Raw genomic sequence first — 23358 nt, forward strand, 5'->3', positions numbered from 1 at the left:
GGGGGAGATGGAGAGAGGGAGAGAGGGAGAGAGAGAGAGAGAGAGAGAGAGAGAGAATTATAACAGACCTCAAAATTTGGTTCCGTTAAGAGAAGGCAAATTTCGAGGAGTACTCGTTCAGAGAGGTTTCACCGAATATATATTTAACTTATATATTAGTGCCAACGTGTCGGCCAGAATTTGAGGCCTTTCATAAGGGACTTTGGAGCCAGATCCCACCACCAAGCGGGGGCCTTCCCCGAACGTTGATATAGCCCAATCAGCGAACTTTGTAATTACATTATTGAGCCTAAAAGCTCCGATAAATTCAATACTTTTCACAAGATGTCTATTCTCAGGTAATGATATTCTATTGCAATTATAATTGTTCAGTAAAGAGGCAGATTAACCAGATATCATTTTTTCTTTATTTTTTTCTTTTTAGAATACGATATTCAAAGATAACTTTCTTTCGATATTTACATCACTGTTCCTAAATAGTCCAAACTAAGTCCTTAACCGTCCAACAATATCCACCCCAACGCCCTTTTTGAGTATTCATTAACAGAACTATATCTATCTAAGTCATTTGTTTGCGCATTTATGACTGTTAACACTAACATGTATTTGTATTTTTCAGGAAACATGGATTCGAAGAAGAAAGGTGAACTGTGGAAAGTATTAACTATGTACTAATCACGAAAATTACGAAGGTATCAAATAAAATTTATGTAGTAGACAACGTTAGTTTATACAATAATTTACAATATAGGAATAGAAATATTCAATTTATATATATAAGTTATGTGACATCGAGAAGAGACTTAATAAAAAAGATGAAAAAGGTAGATAGAAGAACACTGTGAATGATTAAACAAGACTAAATTTATTTGGTTCAGTACCTCTATATGTACATCTCGATCAGCTGATCTAGTCGATCACCTGACGGCCTTTGTCAGCTGAAATCTCACTCAGGCAGTAACTCCCCTCCCCTTCCCCTCCCCACCAGATGACAAACAATCCTTGTAAACTTATATAATAATAATAATAATAATAATAATAATCTTTATTTATTCTGGGATTGATCCCTTTAGAATAATTTAAAGGCGTCAAAATTAGGCTTTAGAGCAAATTACAAAATAGAGATAAAATTACAAGATGTCATAAAATAAAATAATACAGTGAATTTAAAAATATACTATTAAACAACCATAATTAACTGAATACATAAAATAATAATAAAACAAATAAAATGAAACCACTTGCTATATCATAAAACATAAGATGACTTATGATAGTAAATAAAAAGAAAAACAAAATGATAAAAAATCAAATACAATTAAACTAAAAGGTAATAAAAATATATATATAATTTCTGCTAGTGTACATATTTACAATTATAAACAAAAATCTAAGACATAAAATATAGAAAATATATAAAGCTTTTTTGAAACTTTTAATTGTTATTCTTCCGGAATTGGGTGGACAGAAGGTAGTCGAAGATACTGGATTTTAAGATTGGAAGGGTGTTAGAACTACGAATAAAGGAGGGAATAGAATTCCATAAGGATGAGGAAAGATCTACAAAAGGCTGCGGTTCGATGGGCAGTTACATATAAGTCTGAAGGCCGTGAGCGGGTATTGCGGGAATGCACTGAGGACTTAAATTGAAGGATATCTGAGATGTACGATGGACGGCGGGATTGGATAACTTGGTAGAGAAATGAAGCAAGGAAATATATACGAATGAAGGAGGGGTAAAGCCACTCCAAATCTTCATAAAATCGGGTGACAGAGGCGTCCCAAGGAACCCCAAAGATGAATCGTACAAAGCAATTATTTAACCGTTTTAATTTTGCTTCGAGATCCCCAGAGACACCCCCGTAAACCACACAGCAATAGTCAAAGTGGGGGAATATTAAGGAAGTAACGCCTGCGGGTTTCAAAAGGAAGTAGGTGACGAAGATAATAAGATATATAGCACAATACAATGACATATATGTAAAACAATAAGGAAAACTATTTACAATAACCTATAGACAGTCAACAATAGACAGTCCTCATAAACGCTTCTTGTACAATAAAATTGGAATACTAAATTGGAGCAATTTTGGTAGTATAGATATAAAAGGAAATACATCCGAACAGGTAGATAGGTGTTTAATTTAGGTATTCCCCGGAGTGAAAATTGGGGGATATTACCCAAATTAATTATTATATTGATAAGCCGGTTTAAATTAAGGTATTACTGATAGTTTGCTGGTAATGAGTGGACTGTATTTATAATAAATTGATATAATATACCTTAAAATAAAATACCTCTATTCTGGATGGTTTGAACAAAATAGTTACAATGTGATTAGTTGGTTAGTGAGAAATTTAGTTGTATTACATGAATGGGTTTAAATATTGCAGTTTACTTGTGTGATGTTCTTGAGACTTGAATGTTGATTCTTGTTTGAAGATGTACATGAAAGAAGGGTTCCTCTTGGTTCTTTTTCCTCATCCTCCCGCCGCCGCCGCCTCTCTCGCCTGAATGTACAGATTTACTCCCTCATGATTTATGAGAAGAGACCTTCCTGAAGAGTACTGTCTCTTTCTTCACCTGTCCAGGTCAAGATGGCTACTCAACTGGTACTAACCCTTTTGTTTTGGGGATCAATATGGCTGCTCAGACTTACTACCGCATATCTTTGCCACTAGATGGCATCATGTTTTTCTATTCGAGGGGGCGCCTTACTTAAACAATAGGTTTAAGTATTTAGTTTCTATGGCGAATAGAAAAAACCAAAATGCGAGGAAATAAAAGCGAGGTCGAAGGCGGAAAATGTTTGTTATTTTTCAATTTCAAAATTGTTTAGCCCGGTCATTCTGTCCAAAAACTTCCCATTCTTTATGGATGATAAACGTGGCATCTTACACTAAGGGAAGCACAGCGCTTTAAGGTTTTTGAAAAATAAAGTATTATCATAAAATACTCGGACGAAAGAAGGATGCGTTAAAACTGACCCAATAAATGGAAGGGTGTCACTGGACGGAAGTATGTGGAGAACGATTAGTGGTATTGGCTTCGAACCTTAGGACCCGTTAAGCCTTTATTTTTATTTCATAATTAAATTTTTTAATTTATTTTTCTATAAATTAACATTGAATAATAAATCAATCACTTACTTTGAATTAAACGGTAATGTAACAAACACAATAAAACCAAACAGAAACAAAGAATTTTACGATTACAACTTGAAACATCAAGAAGTTAGTTTTATATCCTTTTACAACGCCCTTCTTGTATAATAATTGCAAAGGGATATAGGACCCAAGAGTACCCATCCAATTGTGACGGATCGTAAAAAGGTAATATACACAGGTTCTGTTACAACAGTTCAACTTCTCGGATACGTCCAATTATCTCGAATGACACTTGAGTGGTATTATACCCTTGCACTTAGATAATATAATTGTTTGTATATGGTTCTATTGGTATTATTATAAAATAAATAAAGTTTTATCAGCCAAAAAGGAGTAATTTGTAAATATGACAATAACAACATGAGGTGAGCATGACTTAATAACGTGGGAAAGGATTGCCTTTTTTTTTTATGATCTTGTGAGACTGTGACATGTTCATCGACCAATCTGTTTGAAAAGTCAGATAGAAGGCAGGAATGGAGGGTTTCACGCCGTTTTCAAATTTTAGACGCTTTTTAATATTATATCATATAATATTATATTTTAAATATTATATTAAATATACCATTTATATGTAAGTTAGTAGTGTGGAATTAGTAAGCACTGGATTTGACTAAATTTTACTTTGAATAACAATACAATTTTTATTTTTGAAACTATAATTGTCTTCCACAAGGGGTAAGTATAAACGAGAAACATAATTGGAACTCATTATTCAAACTGTTGAGGGGTAATGCCAAAATAATAGTATCAATCCAGAATATTTTTTGCTGACGTAATGTTCGAAAAAACTATTTCTCTGAAATTAACATTTTACAATCTTTGGCTACGGTCATGACATAGGGTTAAACGAAATAGATATTAGAACCTTTAAATTATTTTCGAAACTGAAAAATTAGGTTATAAACAATATGCTAATTAAATCAGTAATTTATATATAAATGATCTTTTCACTTTCTTGAGACTGGTTATTATTACTTAAATAAATTAAATTGTATCCAATTTAAGTGTCAAAACACTCTTTATTTCTTTAAATGTTCAACGTTTCGGCCATCTTCAAAGACTATCTTAGATACACATTTACATTCACATCACCTTAGAATTCCTTTCGTCTTCAATCCTTACAATCCAAAATCCTTCGTAAAATCCTCAATGCTCCTTACTTTGTCACAAATAAAATCATACATAAAGACCTTAATGTTCCCTATGAAATCGATCTAGCCCGAACCAGATATTCCATTATAAACTCCCTAACCACTCAAACCCCCTAGTTTCTAACCTTGCATCCTCTTCCATTCCTGACAATCCTCCGAGGTGCCTGAAAAGAAGATGGCCACGAGACCAGCTAATGTAAAATGTCATTAGAGTGCTATCAATGGGTAGTTGCTCTACACGCTTGTAACACTCCATTTTAACTAAGATACAGTTGTAAATTTTAATAAAGTTATTAAAAAAAAAAAAAAAAATATTCACATCAATTATTTAAAAAATTTTTGTAGACTATTCTGCCTAGGTCATAAATTTTAGTCAAAATTACCCTATTCTGTCACTCATCATATTAGTGATCATTATATTACACTTATACTTGGTAGACTCATCAAAATCACTACCATATACACAAACCATTTTTTGTTTATAAGCCATTTGTTATAAATGGTTTGTGTATATGGTAGTGATTTTGTGTGGATAGTTTTAATATAGGAAGAGTTGGATATTTATGATTTTAAATTTTAAAAAAATAGGTTTTTAACTAATAATTAATGAATGACCTGGGCAGAATAGTCTGCAAAAGTAATTCTAAATTTAATGTGAGGAAGAATTTATTATTGAAGATGTCCTTGAGGATGGCTAAAATGGCCGAAACGTTGGACTGTTAAAATAAAAAGTGTTGAGACAAAAAAGGATACAAGTTTGGATTTATTTAATAAATAATTACCTTTTCTCAAGAAATTGAAATAATATAATTAATTAAGATTAGGTAAACTAACATGTTTACAACATTTATGATTAAAAGACAGAAAACACACGACTTAATTCACTCCTAATTAGTATTTTTAGTATTTTGACAAGATCAATTCATATAAGATTTTAATAACGTATGCCTTTCTGTTTAGGTTAAGTGAGAGGCTTGAAGATGGACAACTGCACGGACTGCGCTGAAGAGTATGTTCCTTACTCAGAGCGGGTGGAGACCTACCTCGTCCCCGTCCTCTTCGCGGTCATCTTCTTAGTCGGAGTCATCGGCAACGGCACACTAGTGGTCATCTTCGTGAGGCACACCAAGATGCGGAACATTCCTAACACTTACATCATGAGCCTGGCCTTAGGCGACCTCCTCGTTATAGTAACCAGCCTCCCATTCACCTCAACACTCTACACCATCGAGTCCTGGCCATACGGCGACTTTGTCTGCAAGCTCTCAGAGGCTACTAAGGACATCTCCATCGGGGTCTCCGTCTTCACTCTGACAGCCCTCAGCGCTGAGAGGTACTGCGCTATCGTAAACCCAATCCGGAGGCACATATCCACCAAACCGTTGACTATAGTGATGGCATTTGTCATCTGGGTCATGTCATTCATCCTGGCCCTTCCTGCTGCCATCTTCTCTAACGTACAGACGGCTGAACTAGTGGACAACCGTACGATAGAGTACTGCTCTCCGTTCCCTCCACAGTACGGATCACCGTACAAACAGTCGATGGTTTTGTTCAAATTCCTCGCCTATTATGCTTGTCCTCTTTGTATCATTGCCGGTTTCTACATTCTGATGGCCAGGCATCTAGTCTTAAGTACGAAGAACATGCCTGGTGAAATGCAAGGCCAATCTAATCAGATAAATGCTAGAAAGAAAGTGGCGAAAATGGTTCTCGCATTTGTAATCATTTTCTTCGTCTGCTTCTTTCCTTATCACACTTTCATGTTGTGGTTTCACTTCTATCCTACAGCCGAAGAAGATTTCAACGAATTCTGGCACGGATACAGAATTGTCGGCTTCTGCTTAAGTTTTATTAACTCATGTATAAATCCTATCGCTCTCTACTGCGTCAGCAAAGCATTCCGAAGGTACTTCAATAGATACTTGCTGTGCTGTAAGCGCACTGACACTCCTTGCAATGATGTCACGATGACGCATAAAAGCAGCTCTGTGAAGCACCATCGGCAGAACTCTGTCATTACAAGTCACTACACTCTGAGCAATGCTGAAAAGATTTGACATCCACTATGCTGTACCAGGAAGCCATCATAGCTCCTGAACACAACAGCACTTTAAGTGCTGTTCTTGCTATTATGTTTTATGTCATTACAACAATGAATTACCTGCAACAGCTTTTCATTATATTATATTACTTTTTATTTAAAAAAACATATTATAAAATCAAAAATCAGGTTATATCTGAAAGAATCCATGACAAAAGCCTGAAGTCAAAGTCGACAATTAATATGTTTATACTCTTATTCAGGTACCATCAAGTCTATAATATTATGTATTACACATAATAAACCACTTCAACAAGCAAACATTACTCAAAGCATTATATTAACATGCATAAACATCATTATACTATTTGTAATTTGAGTTTTACTTTCATTATTGATTAAAATTTAAAGCAGTATCTTTCTTTTAATACAATTTTCAAACTGCCACTAAAAACGTTAAAATCCAATATTGTGGTAAAAAGGTTGCCGCATGAAATGTTCAAACAATTGGCACTCCAGATAATTTCAGACTTCATAGTTTGAGAAAACAGATTTTTTTAAAAAAACTTTAAAGCTATCAACTATTTCACTTACCAACTACATTTTAATAGTTTTCCTAGCATATAAATTATATACATAATAATTATTTATTGTACTTGTAGTTATAGAGTAATGTGTAGATGATAAATCTGGAATATTGTGTAAGAATGACAAACGAGATATAAAAAACAATTTCATTAAATAACTCATTATTGTTAAAGAAAACTTTGACTTAAATTGCTCAAATATTCTATTTCAATTTTATTGAACTGCCCACAGTATGGCTGTCATATTTATATGTTATATAAATACAGTCAATTAATAATAGCCAATTTCTCTCTTTCCTAACCCATTACAGTACTCGCTGAAACCAATTACGTAACTAAGCATTTAAGAGTCCTTTAGCAATGATGCCATAGTGTTGGGCCTCCTGAGTGAATAATGAATAAGAAAACATTTTTATGATGTCTCATCGCCTAAGCTTTATGAATATTTTACCAATTAAGCAGTAAAATATTCAATTTATGGATTTTATTCACAGTAAAATTAACATTATTCGATTGACTATAAATAAGCATTTATACAAAAGAATAATTATATAAATAAGAAATAAGCATTTGAAAACGAGAAAATATCTAAAGAAAAATATTATACCTATTATGGCTAAAAAAATGTTAACTATAACAAACGATATAAATATATGTTACTGACAATTATTTTTTTTCACTAACTTGCAGGCTAGTCTACATTGCAAAATCCTATACACAATAATAGGCTACTTAAATGACTTTTTCCTGGGGTTTTTCATTGAAAAAATATCAATGAGCTTCAAAAATAATAGTATGTACTATTCTTGAATATACATGAAATATCATGTATACTTGTAGAAAATATACAAAAATATAGTCTTCAATATAGTAACTTCTGAGAAATGAAACAGCCTCAAAACTTTATACATTTTTTATTATTAAACTATTTGTCTATAATAGCAATAATCTATAATTTTATACAGGGAATCATATCAACAATTAGACAAGTAGTTTAATACTTGTATTAAACTACTCGTTTAATACCAGCGTTAAACAACTCGTCAATGATGACAAAAATTTATAATTAGATGGAGGGAATTTTATTGACAATTAGAAAAGTAGTTTAATACTTGGAAATACAGTACAAAAATAAAAATACAAAATACAATTTTGAATTCGAGTGAAATATTGCTTTATATTTACCTCTCATCTTGGTGACTTCTGACCTGACATTGTTGGAATCAAGAATGTAGACAAAAAAGTTAGAGCAAATGCTCATATTCTGGAAGAAAAAAAAAAAAGAAAAAGGATTTCTTAAATATCCAGATCGGTTTGATTTGACTTACTCATATGACCTGAAATATAACTGGACTACCTTGGACAATAATAAACCTTAAGTATTATATCCATAACAATCCAATTATAATAAAGGAAATCGACAACTCACATACTGCAAACATTTATTTGAAACTTTACAATCTGCTACATCATGAACAGAAGTAGAGTTGGGACAAAAGAGAAGTGGCACTGTCTATATTATAAGTTGGCACTATGTATATAGTAAGTGTTGCGCTATCTATAATCATATATTACAGACAAGACATGATTCTAAGTGACCAATAAAACTCTCAATAGCTGAACCTTATCCTCCACACATTGTGGTAAAGAGGAGATTCGTTGATAGTTTCAACACTACTCAGGATTGGCGACAATAATCATTCGCTGAACATTACCGTTAAATTCATTTAAGGAAAATTCTTCAACACCACACTCTCTCTCATAAACTTTATAAATTTTTGATCTACTCTAATCAACCCATGTCCTATAATATCTATTAGCTCTTGCAAAACTTCTTTATTAATACTGTATGAATTATTACTAAAAATTTATAAATAGTATACAAATTAAGATAAAATATTAAATCACAAAAATCGTAATATTACAATCTCTTGTCATATTTCGTTTGTCAGAAGGTTCAGTATTGGCTAGATTAAGATTTATCAATTATCAATAAGAATGTGTACTGAAATCATACTTTAAAATTAAACTTATGTAAATATTTGTAAAACTGTATCATTTAGTATTAATAGTATTGTTTGTTAGCATGATTACTTACAATACAATTATAATATAATAATTGATTCTATGTTAATAATTACTATAAAACTATGTCTGCTAAGTATTGTCAAAATAAAGATATTTTTTGGAGAAATATTCATACTTTGCCTCATATCGAAAATTAAAATAATATACTCAATAAGTTGATAAAATATACATTACTATTGTAAAGTTTTTATAAAATCGCTTTCTAAAAAACTATTGTACAGTTGTATTATATTTCCAACTTGAGCAATTTCTCTTCTTGATAAAATGCATGTTTAAGTTTATTCTATATGTTCAATTTTGTATAAAAATTGTAAGAAACAAAATTAAAAAAAAAAAAAAAAATAGGGAAAAAATTAGTTTGTCCCGATCGCATTTACATGCAAAGATCATCAAGAGCTGTTGATAGGTTAAGAAATCACTATATGTAATTTAAAGTTTTTTAAAAAGTGGTTTCTGTTACAACTTCTCATGTTTTCAATGTAAAATAGATTGTATAAATATGTGAATAAGAAATTATTAGTCTTAAATATATTTTTTATGTAAATATATTAGGTTTGAATTTACACTTATACAAAAATATGTCTGTAAACATATTTACTTTATTATTTGGCCATGGTTAGAAAAAAAAATGTCAAATACTTTGTAACACTAACATCATGTCACAAAGTGAACACAAAAATCGAGATAATTCATTTTTTAAATACAAATAAAATACAACCGCAAAAATTAATAAGGAAAAAATTCTATTGGTGGTGAGATTTGAACTCGCAATGTTTATAATTGGGCTTTTATCTTGATTAATTTTGTTTTAAATATTTATTTATTACTTTTCAATCAGTGAATCAAATGATTATCAACTAATTATAAATCAAGGGAACATTGTTTATATTAGCATTTAATCAGAATTGTACCAATTCATTGTTTGATACAAGAGGAGTGTAAATCAATGATAAAATAAAAATTTTTTGGCAATTCTACTTTGAAACAAAATCTGTCCATATCCATCTGTTCCTTACAAAAGGCTTTTAGACTTGATTATTCAAATAAAACACTCTAAATTTGCATATTTTTTTCCATGCTATGGCCATGATCATTAGTCTATCTATGAAATAATGTGATGTAGATGTTATGTTGATCTGTATAGAATTAAGTATCAATGTTTAGAATAAGCTTTAATAGTTTTGGGGAATTTACGCATTCAGTACTTTACATGTTCAAAAATTGTTGATAAAAAAAATATATTTGCAGATTGATAGGTGTAAGTTAGAATATAAATGACATCGATGGAGGAGTGTTCTCATACAATTAATGTTCTAAGTGTATCGCTCCTAAATACTTAAGTTGGTTGTAACTTGTAATTAGGTTCTTACTGTCAGGCACTAAATTAAAAATATATATATGTATAAATAATATTTAATTCTCTGCAACCTCTTTTCCAAACTATAATTCATAGTTAATGATTTCCAATTGATAAAATTAAATTGAAAAACTATTTATTGAATCATAACTGCAGTGTACTGTCATATAACAAAGTACTAACTAATACTATTAGTGTTGTAGTTTGTATTTTAAGCAAATCCACTGACTTATACTTTTTTTACTCATAAACTCCTATAATAACACTGATATTCGTTCCCATCATGAAACAAAAAGTACTAATACTTGTACTTTATAGTTCACATATTTGTATATATGGACTAATACTATTAACTTCCCTACAAAATTGCTCCTGGAGATGTTATGCTTTACTAAAATAGAAAAAAAAAAAAATGATTTCTTTTCAGTGAATCAGACACTAGAACTTATTTCATTTTTTGGTTGGATGGAACATTTTTTTTATAGTTGTATCACCTAAAATATCTGTTCTCAGTGTGGTATTAATTAAACCTAAGTTTATACAAAACAGAATATTTTAATAGATATATCGAAAATGTTTACTCAGAGGTGTTAGCTTCTGTCAATTGAGATGTATAATATACTGCCGAAGGCTTATATAATGAGCCGAAGACAAAGTTTTTAGTGATTAAGTAGTTGAAATCCAGCCATAATTCTTTGCATTTATAAAATGAAGTATATTTTAGAAATGCAATATCTTATTAATCATACAAAAATGACATTTATGTTTTGGTAAAAAATTGAATTCTTAATGATAATTCAAGATTATTTTATTTTTGAACAATTAACAAGTCATAACACAACTATTTCAATAATTTAATAATTTTTACATTACAGAGCTGTATATTTTGTTGTAAAATCCATTTTCTTTCTTCAGTTGATCATTTCACAGGTATTAACCGGAGGCTGGTGTTCTGAAAAAATATTTAATATTAGTAACATTTTCTATTATATTCTAGAGCACGGGTGACCAGACCAAATTATCTTATGAACCAATTTCGAACTGCATAAATAAGTGGGCTGCATATAAAATTATATGTCCCCATATTGGATTTGGACCCACTATTGACATTTTTTAGAGTGAAAAATTGACACATAATAAGTTATTAACCATGGTGTTTATTATCATTGTTGCATGAAAACATAGATAATATAATAATAATGATATTAAAGTACACTGTAAAGAGATTCATAACCCTAAAAATGAAATGTAGAAAATATATAAATATAAATAAAATTAAAAACAAATTAAATTATTAACAAATATTTTACAAGATCGATATTCCTCCTCCCCCAATTTTTTTATGCCCTGAAACTTTAAGGTATATGGGTAAGTTAAAGAAGAAAAAAAATTTTCCACTCTGTCACAGCTTTTGCAATATCAAGTATAAGTTTAAGTTATAAGTTTTTCAACTATTAAGAAAATTTATATTATTATAACAACTTATTAACAAACTGATTTGTAATAATTAATTTTAGTAATTAATGAAATATAATAAATTACTAACTATTGATGTGAGTTTCAATCCAATTTGTGTGGGCATAAACATCTGTGTTAACTGCAGGGACATCTGAAGCGCATTCTTTCCCATATGATACTAATCCTATTTGTACAAAAGAGTTAATCTGAGGTTCATGGTGAATCACTGGTCCTCCAGAATCTCCCTGTTTTGAAATATTGCAATGAATAAATATACATGAATAATGAAATAGAATTTCATAATAATAATCCATTATAATTATTTTATCTGTAAACATTACTGAAATGGAATTCAGTAAACATCTAAATCATTTAAAAATTTTAAGCACAGACCAAAAATTTTTATGTTGAACTAAATTTGAAGTAAACACTAAACATAATAATTGTTTATTATATCAGGTTATAGTTATATTATAGTTAAGATGTAATGTAGAATGTTGATAATTTGAATGTCAACCAACCAGACCACCAGTTTTCTGGCTAATCTGGATTTCTTTTCTTCTTTTTTTTTATTTTTTTACAAAATTAGAATCAGTTAGAAATATTTTTTTTCCAATCCAATTTAACATCTTGAAAGGAGTAGATATTAATCACAGAATGGGAATGGTCCTGTCTAGGAATGAAGATATATATATGTAAACTGTAAAAAGATTTGCAGGGAATACTGCTAGGATTTTTTAAGGATACTTCGTCATTTAATAGTCGTAAAATATTAAATTCAAGTGACTTACCTGACAGGAGTCTTTCTTTTCTCCATGAGTACAAATCTGTTTAGGATTCTCTAGATCAATGAAATTTTCATATTGTGATGCACATTTTTCTAGTTCTATAACTTTCAAATCTACTTTCTGTAAGGTGTCGGAAAACCTACCTCCATCAGTGGTCAAACCCCATCCTAAAAGCCATCATGTCATATTCAAAAATATAGTTATGAACAATTATCAGTAAGAAATCATTTGCTTATTGAAACAAAAGAAAAAAACATATTATTCTATGACAAAAGTCCTCTGTTACAATAACAATAATACTAATGTATGATACTGCACTCTCAATTTAATACTAAAATAATAATCTAACTTTTAGGTTAAAGGGATTTCAAAAATGTTTATTTCATATTAACCCTTACATGCATAGTGTTCCTATGGACGAACACCTGTTTTTTTTATCTCAACATTATCTCGTGGAACCACAGGGTACTAAAATTGTCTTTCTACTCCTCTAGGGTTCGAGAAGAGATTCATTGCTGTACAGCTTTTTAATTGTTGAAAATTGTTAAGTTCGCCTCAGAAACAGTGAGTTAGATTTCTTCACTTGACTCAGAAAGAAATGATTTGTAGCCATGGGAGTTGGAGAGCCAACTTTAACTGCCTCATGACTTTAGTGATACAAGTCCGAATCCGGCCTAGGAGTCGATTTTTATTTCTGTGGTGGTTCAACAAAATCAAAACTTGACCCCCACCCTGGTTAGAACACAATGGTACACTGCAGATAATGTTTCATAATGCTTAAGTATATATTAGGGGCATATATAAGTTATTAAAAGTTGATTCATGATGTATTCTTCATTTTAAGAGGTAGAGAATATTACAGTACTGAGGAGTTGATTAGAAATAATTTAATCAAATTCAGTTTTGGTACTTTAATTGGAGGACGAGTCTGGCCTTTTTGCCAATCCCTGATTTATACATAGAGGAGGGAGATGCATCTGCCTGTTTCTAATTACTAAATGTTTACCTTAAAAAAAACTATTTTATTAATTAAAGCTTTACTTTAGATCTTACCTAGAACTTTTACATATTTGTGGAGGAGATCATATTTCATTGAGGGCATACATACAGGACCAACTTGTTTATTGAATTCGATTTTTCTAGCTAATATCAATAGTGCAATGTCATTTACCATGTTACTATGAACATATTTCTCATGTTGAATAATGTGTCGTACACGTATAGTTTCAGTTGCATTTGTCTCATGCTCTGTAAACAAAAAAATATTTATTTGTATGATTATAATGATAATAAATTCTTTATTCATTCTGAGACACATCCCTTTAGAATAACAATAATAGAAGATGGACTTTAAAGCTTTAGATTATAATTATAGATTAAAGAAAAATTGAAATAAAAATATTTATAAAAGAATCAATTATGTATATTATATAAACAGGAACAAATAGACTTCTGATTTTAATACATTTTTTTTAATTTAAAAAGAGAGTAGTAATAAATAAAAATGATAAATAATAAGTTAATATAGTGGTTTTTATACCTTTTGATTGCTGATTAGGAACATCAAATTCAATCCTATTGTAACAGGATGGATTTAAAGTGATGGAATAGCCGGTATTTGAATGTCGGAAGAACACTAGAGTGATATAAGAAAGAACGAATGGAATTCCAAACAGAAAAGAATCTGATAAGGAAAGATCTGTCATAAGCATTATTGCATTGATATCAATATCAATGTTCAATATCAATCTTGTTATATTGGTTTTAGGAGAATGGTGTAATGAAATATCTATGAATAAAATATCTATTCATTATTCACACTTTCAGCTATGATAATCAGTATATAAGTGGTTATAGAAGAATTTTGGGGATGTGTTTTTCACCTTCTAAAACCTGTTCTGCGCATGCTTCTAACAGTTCTGGACAGTCAGAAATTGTTGAAACATACCTATTAAAACCAAAGATGGACTTTCAAAATTGATCGTGTTGAGGTGAAATTGTGAATTACTAAGAAAATTTTGAAATGCAATCATACAAACATTGTGGTGTTGTGGAAAGAAAGCAGAACTTGTTTCATTCATTTAATGCATTTCACTCTATTCATGCAGGTAAACACGGAGATGATTCATTTTGACCCTACAGGCACCATCTTCCTTTTTTATAGTACAGTAGGCCCATGACTTTCTCACATAATTGGTTCCTTGAAGTTCGAAAGTAGAGCAATGTAAACAAATATGGACCAAAAACTGTGTTTTAATGTATTTATCTATCAATATATACACAATAAAGTTTTTAAAAAAGCCTGTTCAGTGCTTTCAGGTGTTTCCTTTATAAAGTTGTCAAGAGTCAGTTGAATAACACCCATTTTTTCTTTTCTTGTTAAAGATTTCAATTACATGATATGTCTTTCTAAATTGCCCTATATACTTGAGATATACTTCTCCATTGGGATTACATTCTTCCATGATTTTTATGTGATTTCTAAATAACTGGAAGCAATTCTTTATTTTTCTCTTTCAATGGTCTGGGATTTTCTACTCTGAACTAGTAATGACTTCCATTTTAAATCACCAGCTAAGTTTCCAACAAGAAAGGTCAAGCAGTTTTTGGAAGGCCTATGTCCAAGAGCAGCTGATTCTCCCTTCCATGAAAATGTACGACTAGGCATTTTTTTTCTAAAACAAAGCTGTCTCAACAACGTTGACTATTTGACTAGGAAAATATTCTCCATCTTCAAGAATTTTAGATAATAAGGAAATAAATTCTTTCGCGCCATCTTTATCTGCATCGGCTGATTACTTGAATTTTACTCTTGTTTTTCAAAATTAAACATATTGTAGATATGTTTACATCGTACAAATGTCCGATTGAAGGAAAAGATTCACCGTTTTCAGAGCGTTTAATTATTTCAATCTTTGTCTCGATCATATGATATTTATGAGTCCTTAATTTCTTTTTGTTTGGATCAATACTGCAGTTTTTCCGTTTCTGACTAATGTTTATCAATTTATAAAAGCGAAATGTTTAAACTTAAACAAATAAATTTGCAAAACACACAATAGGTTGACGCATGCCCCAAACTGTTTGATCTCTTGATCTCAACAACATTGCAATCCTCTCCGTCCTCTGAGAGAGACATCCGATCGCAGAGAATTGAATAGTTAAATCTTTATAAATGTGCGAAAGTCGAGGACCGCCTGTATACTCGGCCAACCAATAATCTTCCAATTTAACTTACTCTACTCTCATTCTAACCTCCTCTGACTCTTATTAACTTGACATAAACTTTTAACTGTATTTATTAACTTAACTTACCAGTTGTGAAATCATGTTCTCCAATGACGACGCCAAGTGCTTCGTTGATTCGGTAAATACAATGGGCTGCAGTAACCACGTGATATGGTGTTATTATAGCTCCACCACAGAATCTCTGCCTATCTTTGAGAAGAATAAGACTTACTACAAACGGGTACTCATTAATTCCTGTTTCTCTTCCACCTACGATTCTTTCCTACACAATGTAAAAATAATCATCATACAAGGAATATAATATGATTTTACATCAGGAATAGAATAAAAAAAGGTTTACAGTTCTTATATTAGTTTTTTGAATTATTAGTAAATTATTATAGATAATAATAGAATTAATAAATTATTATTACTTCTAAATCACTTTCTTGTAAACCTTAAATATTCTAAAAAAAATAATGTTTACTGTTTGTACTTTTTTTTTATGGACAACTTATATTTATGGATCATTAAAATTCACATTGAAATAAGTTTGAAAAGAACAACGAAATAAGCACGAATTTCTTATAATATAAAAATTAATCACTAATAAAGTGCCCTAAGTGACAGTATCTGATAGTACAACTGTTTTGAGAAACAGTAAATGTTGTACCTAATGGTACATGTACTGTCACCTAACACGTTATACTGGCGAGACAGCACTGTCCTGGTAGTACAGTCATGACAATAAATGTTTTTATGAGAGTAGTTTTACTCTCACAGTATGTGCTTTCAGCTATTACGCTAACCTCGGCAAGACAGTAGTCTAATGACAATATATGATAGTACTACAAGTTCCATGATCGTATTATCGTTTATTGTTTTTATCAAATCGCAGTTTGCTCAAAATTTCCTTTTCGTTAAAGTCACATTGTTGTACTCTTTTTTTCTACTAATATAAGAACTAACAAATGTGAGCACGCTTTGAGTATCTTTTTTTTAATTCTCCTCCCTAGCCATTTATGGTATACGGGGTGTGGCAGCAACAATCAACTGTCAAATATGGCGTTCTGGATGCCACGCCTACGATAGTAATAGACCACGCCTTCTGACGTCACTCGCCGTGGAAGCACACCCTCTCCACTTTACTCCTTCCCCCAAGATTTCAACCAACAAAGGATTACATGGGTGCCCACCAGCTGGCAGATAACCTATAAATGTGCCCATAGGTACAGGACTCCTGCCTTATGATGTTGATTGCAATGTTTTATAAAAAAAAAAATGTCAAATCACTATTACTTATATTAATTATTAAAACTTAAAAAAAAACTATTTTTATTATTTTAATTTACTTGCAAGATTGATTGTTAGAGGTCTTAAAGAATAATACTATCTGATCTCTAGTCCTTTTATCTATAGTTTGTTATAATCCACTATCCTTACCTGAAGTTACAATTTACAACAGTATAGTTTTTTATAAAAGAAAGAATTGCATTTATCTAATGATAATTATAATAAATTTCTTGATTATTATTTTAAAGAATACCAGTAATAGCAATAATAATAATGAAAATAATAACTTCGTGGGCCCGAAGGTTCAATACCAATGTCACTAATCGATTTATATTCACATCTATGCGGTGACGCCCTTCCAAACCCAAATCCCTAAGATTAGTCTTGATGCAATCCTCCCACTTACATTCTGGTCTTGAACAACATCCGTTTGTTACTAAGCCCGACAAACTTATTAAGCAATTCTTAATTTTCAAAAACCTTAAGTCGCTGTTGCTGCCATAATGTAAGAAGCCATATTTTGCATCTGTAAAGAACATTAAAGGGGATAAGAGTTTTTGTAAATTCTGAGTCTTAAATTCAAGGATAGAAGGTACGAGCAATTTCGAAATTGAAAATTAACGAAAGTTGACGTCGTCTTTATTTCTTCATCAATTTCGTTTTTTCAAGTTAACGAAAACCTTAAATACTTAAACCTCTCCACCTCTTCACATGTATTTCCTTCTATGTTCTTATCATTGAAATTTTAATGGATATTATATTTTAAAAATACAAAATTATCATGTCTTTGAATAATTTAAGAATTATTAATTTAACAATAATAGTTACTCTGTTTGTCCATCCGCACGGACAAGTGGTTTCCTTGCTACCATAACCTTTGCCAATTTCTCTCGAATCCTCGACTGAAAAGTTGGTCAAGTCTAGGGTATCTTTCTTAACGCTCTTTGCTCTGCATCTCGCTTGACCAATACCAAGCCAACCAGAACGGAACTGGACGTACATGAGGTTATCTTTCGATTCTCTGTGGTAATGAGATAAGACGTTGCATATATTGTGCTGCGAAGCGCCGTCCCAGACCGTCAAGGATCCTTCTGAGCATCTCATTCTCTGAAGCAAAAGAAAAAATAAATTAAATTCTTTATAATAAAACACAAAATTGAAAACTAAGTTATCCAGAATTGAACATATTTGGTAAATTTTAATTTTGTGGTGAATAAGGAACAATTACACAAATTTACAACCAAACATTTGATTTGATTTTTTTTGTTTTTTTTTTGCGTGGTGGAACAGTAAATGACCTTTCTTCAAGTAGAGATTTATGGTACGCAATTTAGCTTAAAAATGTAATCTATTTTTTTATTATTTATTAATTATACTATAATTAATGATTTTGATTACAGCTACGACTAGTATTATTATTAAAATATATTTGGTAATAAATGTAATGTATAGTTGATAATAAATGTAAATGTAATGTAATTTAATTTGGTAATAATATATATTTGGTAATAAATCTAATAATAATATATATTTGGTAATAAATGTATTATATAAGGTAGATATAAGGCTATAATTATTTTTAGCATCTAATTAGCTATGATTTTTCATGTCAATGTCACCAGTGAAATGTCGTCAGTTACAAAAACGCCAACACAGAGTGGTATGACGTAAACTTAGATTTATTCGAAGGGAAATACAGAGACTATGAGATACTATGTACAATTAATATCTACAAACTACTGTACTACCTGTTTCCTAAAGTGTCTTTCGGCAGCTCTGTTCGACTACTGCTCTAGAATCTAGAATAATTCTTACCTCTAAAATAAAGAGATTTATTTGAAATATGAGAAAGTGAGGGAAGAAGAGAGAGAGAAATACTTTATTCATCTATGCTGCCCAAATACATTAGGTTGCTATCTCACATAGCATACTAATCAATCCGTAATCGGACATATATAAATTACATATAATTACGTGGTATAATAGAATAGAAAGAAAACAGTTTTTTTCCCTACAGTTTCCTTTTACAATCAATTTCAGTCTATACACCAAATAAAAATATTTCAGAACTCGCAGGAGGGGCCTGTTGTTATTGGGAGTTTTCCAGGAATTTGGAATCGATATAACTAAGACCGTGACAGCTTTCTATCTTCTATATTATAGAATTCTTGAAAATACCTAGTATTATATGATGGGCAATTAATATCGCTGGTGTGTGGAGCCACAAAAGAGTGAAAATTGTTAGAAAGGGTTGCAGTAAAAAAAAAATTAATAAATTGGGAGAACTTATGTTTCAGAGTCCAACATTTAAACTCTTTATTCAAATATTTATATTATTAAAATAAAGGGATTTAAAAGACTACAAGTTAATATACGACAACTGAATGTTATTGAAGATATATGGATATAATAATTCTTAGCTTATAATTAGCTATGATGTCTATGTTACCAGAGAAATTCCTGGGATAGGTTATGGCATAAGTTGTGCCACTGCACCGAGCAATATGTGTCCTTCCTAATACGAATAAATACTTTTTCCCTGGCTCACTTTATATAAATATTATTATTTATATAATTTAATTATTTTTGTTGTTAGTTATACAGATATTGTAGATCTTTGTCCGCCTGAACCAGCCTTATCCACGCCTGCCTGTCTTGGGTTACTACATCATATTATTTATATTAGGAAAAAATATTTTTGTTTATATAATTATATCATGGTAATATAAACAACAAAAAATAATCGGTATTGCACCTTATTTTACCAAATTACAAACCAATTATTTTACGACCGTCATTAGCTAAAGTGGACTGGACTTTTTAATTTTAAAACAGGAGTTTTGATTTTACAACATATATTGGCTAAAAACGGTGTGGTCACACTTGATTATAACTTATATTAAAATTGTATATAAATAATTATAAATAGAGAGAAGAAAAAAAATAAATTAGAGCACTAACTGACTAACTAAATAAAAACAAAACAAAAAGGTAGTTACAAAATATCTGTACTATTATAATATCGGATTAGATTGAAGTAATAGGTAGTTAAATAGAAGGGTTGGTACATGACGTATGTTAGACGCAATGGAGTTCCAGTGATATACAGCTGGAGTAAAAAATAATTTATCAAACGCAGCAGTTCGGTGAGGTGGAGTGTAGATGTCAGATATGGAGATTGAACTGAGAATTTGAATTGCAGGTTTTCTAGGATATAGGAGGGGTGCTGAGTACTAATTACTTGGAATAGAAAGGAAGCTAGCAAATACTTGCACCTTTTCGATTATTTATTTGTTAATTTCGATAAATAAATTATTTTTTCAATTTCCTAAATACCTGACTCAATGAGTTAATTGAAAATATACATTGGATTTTCGATATGATCAAGTAGAAAGTGAATAGTCATGAGATCAACTATATGTTTCTCAGAATCCAAAAAAGTATAAGAAATAACAATAATTATGTAATAAAAAGATGATAAAACAAAAACGAGTAGATTCAAGGACGAATGACAATAATATCTGCGGAAATTTCATCTAAGTGGTGGAAACAGTGAACAAACTCTCCAAAATAGAACGTGTCTAATCATGTTGAGTGTGGTTTCTTAAATGCCTAAATACATAAATACCTCAAATACCTATAAAAGAATTCACCGTGTTTGGTTCTGCCATCAAACAATATTAGTCAGTCCTAAAAGTAATCTTACAGACGTTATTTCGGCATTCAGAAAAAAAAAGTTTTTACTGGTTGTTAGTTTGTTACATTTAACTATCCAAATAAAAAAATACTTCGACCAATTCAATACCAGCGAAAGTTAGTGTAAAAATTGTAGTTTTTCAAAAGTAGGTTTTTTTCTTGACATATTTTTACTAAATTTCTTCCACTTCCAATTTAATACTGAAATATTGGGGCTCCACTAAACCTTCGAATTCCTCTCGTATTCAATCCTTACAATCCAAAATCCTTCGTAAAATTCTCAATGCTCCTTACTTCGTCACAAATAAATTCATACATAAAGACCTCAATGTTCCCTATGTAACCGATCTAGCCCGAACCAGATATCATTCCTTCCATTATAAACTCCCTAACCACTCCAACCCCCTAATTTCTAACCTTGCATCCTCTTCCATTCCTGACAATCCTCTGAGGCGCCAGAAAAGAAGATGGCCACGAGACCAGCTAATGTAAAATGTCTTTTGAGTGCTACCAAGTTTCTCTACATGCTTGCAACACTCCAATTTAACTTAGATCAGATTTACTAAATGTATTATAATGTACAGTTGTAAATAGCAATAAATAAATATTTTAAAAAAAATACAGAAAAAATTTGTTTTTGCACATTTTTGATGCTCCAGAGAAAAATGTGCTTTAGTGGCCTTTGTGATGAGGCTATTTTTTTCATAAAATCGTAAACTTTTTTGTAAGTTCTATTGACGTATGAAGTCAGGGGCCTTCTTGGAAGGTGTAACCAAAATAATTTGTGAACAATAATCAAATTAACTACTATAAATATCAACATTTCAAATACATTCCTTTGAATTGAGTACCCTGGATAACATAAGAATTCATGAGAATTACAGAAGATTTAAACAATTAGAGGTTTTTGAACAAAAAACGGCAGTTTTCCATCATTTTGCGTTAAATCACTAGAAATTAGACAATTTTTTTTTTCAATGTAAACTTTCCCTTCCCTCTTTCAATGACATGAAGAGCCCATCCAAGATTTTGTCTCGGCACCTAGTACTGTTAGTTACGCCACTGGATTTGGTCTAGTAAAAAAATTAATAAACAAAATAGGTTGGGTTTTGGGTAAAATTGGGTGAAGTAATTTTGATTTTTAGAAATGTTGTATGAATTGACCCTCCGATAAAGAATGCAAGTTTTTGACCTCCCAAGACAAGATTTTATGAATGATTGAGGGAGTATATTGATTGCGAAGTTGTAAAAGTTGAACAGGTGTAACGTTTTGTGGAAATGGATCTGTAGCGATTTTACTGCCCATAGGAAAGCACCACAGGTGTGGACACTTCCTATAGTACAAGAGCCCAAGAGGAGAAAAAAGGCAGTTATCTCACCCCAATTTTTGATTACTTTAATGAAAACTATGTATAATTAATAGTCAAAATTGATGAGTCTACCAAGTATAGGTAAGGGGAATAAAAAATGGTGGCTGTTTCAAAGCGATAAAAAAATTAATTTTTCATTAGGAGCTCTATATCTTAGAAAGTAGGAACAACACAAGAAAACCTTAGAGAACGTCATTTAAAGAAGAGTAAATTTGGTAAAATATGAGCCCCAATATAGTTATTTATGTTAAATAGTTTTCGAGATATAGCTTTTTAAAAAGCAACATTTCATAAAAATGTATGGGAAGTACAGAAAGATCAGTAGTTAGTGAATTTATTTTTAAAAATCTATATCTCAAAAACAACTTGACGAACAGATGTCTATTAGCACTTAAATTAGAGCTAGTTTAATGAGCTATAAAGTAGTTTATGGTGTTTATCTTCATAGGAGTAATAGTTTACATGAAATTTGATAAAATAAATTGATTTATAGTTGTACCGACAAATTTTCATTTGCCAACTTTATATCCATATGGAATATCATAAAAAATACTACCCCTACGAAGATAAGTGTCATAAACTACTTTATAGTATTAAATTTCTAATTTTTAATTAGTATTAAATTTCCGTTATTTTGAGTGTTGGCAGACATATGTGCGTCTTATGGATCTAAAGATATATTTTTTTCAAAAATCCAACATTTTATAAGAACATCTAGAAATTGACATTTTGTGAGTTTATTTTGTCAAATATCATAAAAACTACTCCTACATATATAAATATAATTAACTATTTCGTAGTAAATTTAACTAGCTTTAATTTGAGCGCTGGCAGACATCAGTACGTCCAATAGTTTCTGAAATAATGTTTTTTATAAATCAAATTTATTCTCCGAACAACTATATATCAATTTATTTTAGCAAATATCATGAAAACTGTTATTCCTACGAAGGTAAAGGTCATAAACTTATTTATAGTCCATTAAACTAGCTTTAATTTGAGTGCTAATAGACATCTGTACGTCACATAGCTCCTGAGATATAGATTTCTCAAAATAAATTAACTAACTACTAATCTTTCAGTAGATTTTTAAGAAATTTTTCTTTTTAAAAAGCTATATCTCGAGA

General features: G+C 30.6%; 2 protein-coding genes across 2 annotated transcripts in view; one reads left to right on the forward strand and one right to left on the reverse strand.

Moving 5' to 3' along the window:
- Positions 1 to 619: 619 nt before the first annotated feature.
- On the forward strand, positions 620 to 10451 carry LOC106691165 (neuropeptide CCHamide-2 receptor; the record flags this gene model as incomplete). Its single annotated transcript, XM_014436842.3, is given in 2 exon segments — positions 620 to 692; positions 5283 to 10451. A coding segment is annotated over 1 exon segment (1080 nt). The 3' UTR covers positions 6383 to 10451.
- A 737-nt stretch (positions 10452 to 11188) lies between these two features.
- The window catches only part of LOC106691163 (venom serine protease), a 12886-nt gene continuing 716 nt past the window's right edge, over positions 11189 to 23358 (reverse strand). The window contains exons 2-7 of the mRNA XM_014436839.2: positions 17994 to 18272; positions 15960 to 16155; positions 13698 to 13892; positions 12648 to 12811; positions 11945 to 12101; positions 11189 to 11350 (exon numbers count right to left, since the gene is read on the reverse strand). Coding sequence (XP_014292325.1) covers positions 11310 to 11350; positions 11945 to 12101; positions 12648 to 12811; positions 13698 to 13892; positions 15960 to 16155; positions 17994 to 18272 — 1032 coding nt within the window. The 3' untranslated portion in view covers positions 11189 to 11309. The remainder of the gene's footprint in view (positions 11351 to 11944; positions 12102 to 12647; positions 12812 to 13697; positions 13893 to 15959; positions 16156 to 17993; positions 18273 to 23358) is intronic.

The sequence above is a fragment of the Halyomorpha halys genome, unplaced genomic scaffold (assembly GCF_000696795.3).
Source record: "Halyomorpha halys isolate HHAL.00 unplaced genomic scaffold, Hhal_1.1 Scaffold2128.1, whole genome shotgun sequence".
Taxonomy (NCBI): Eukaryota; Metazoa; Arthropoda; class Insecta; order Hemiptera; family Pentatomidae; genus Halyomorpha; species Halyomorpha halys.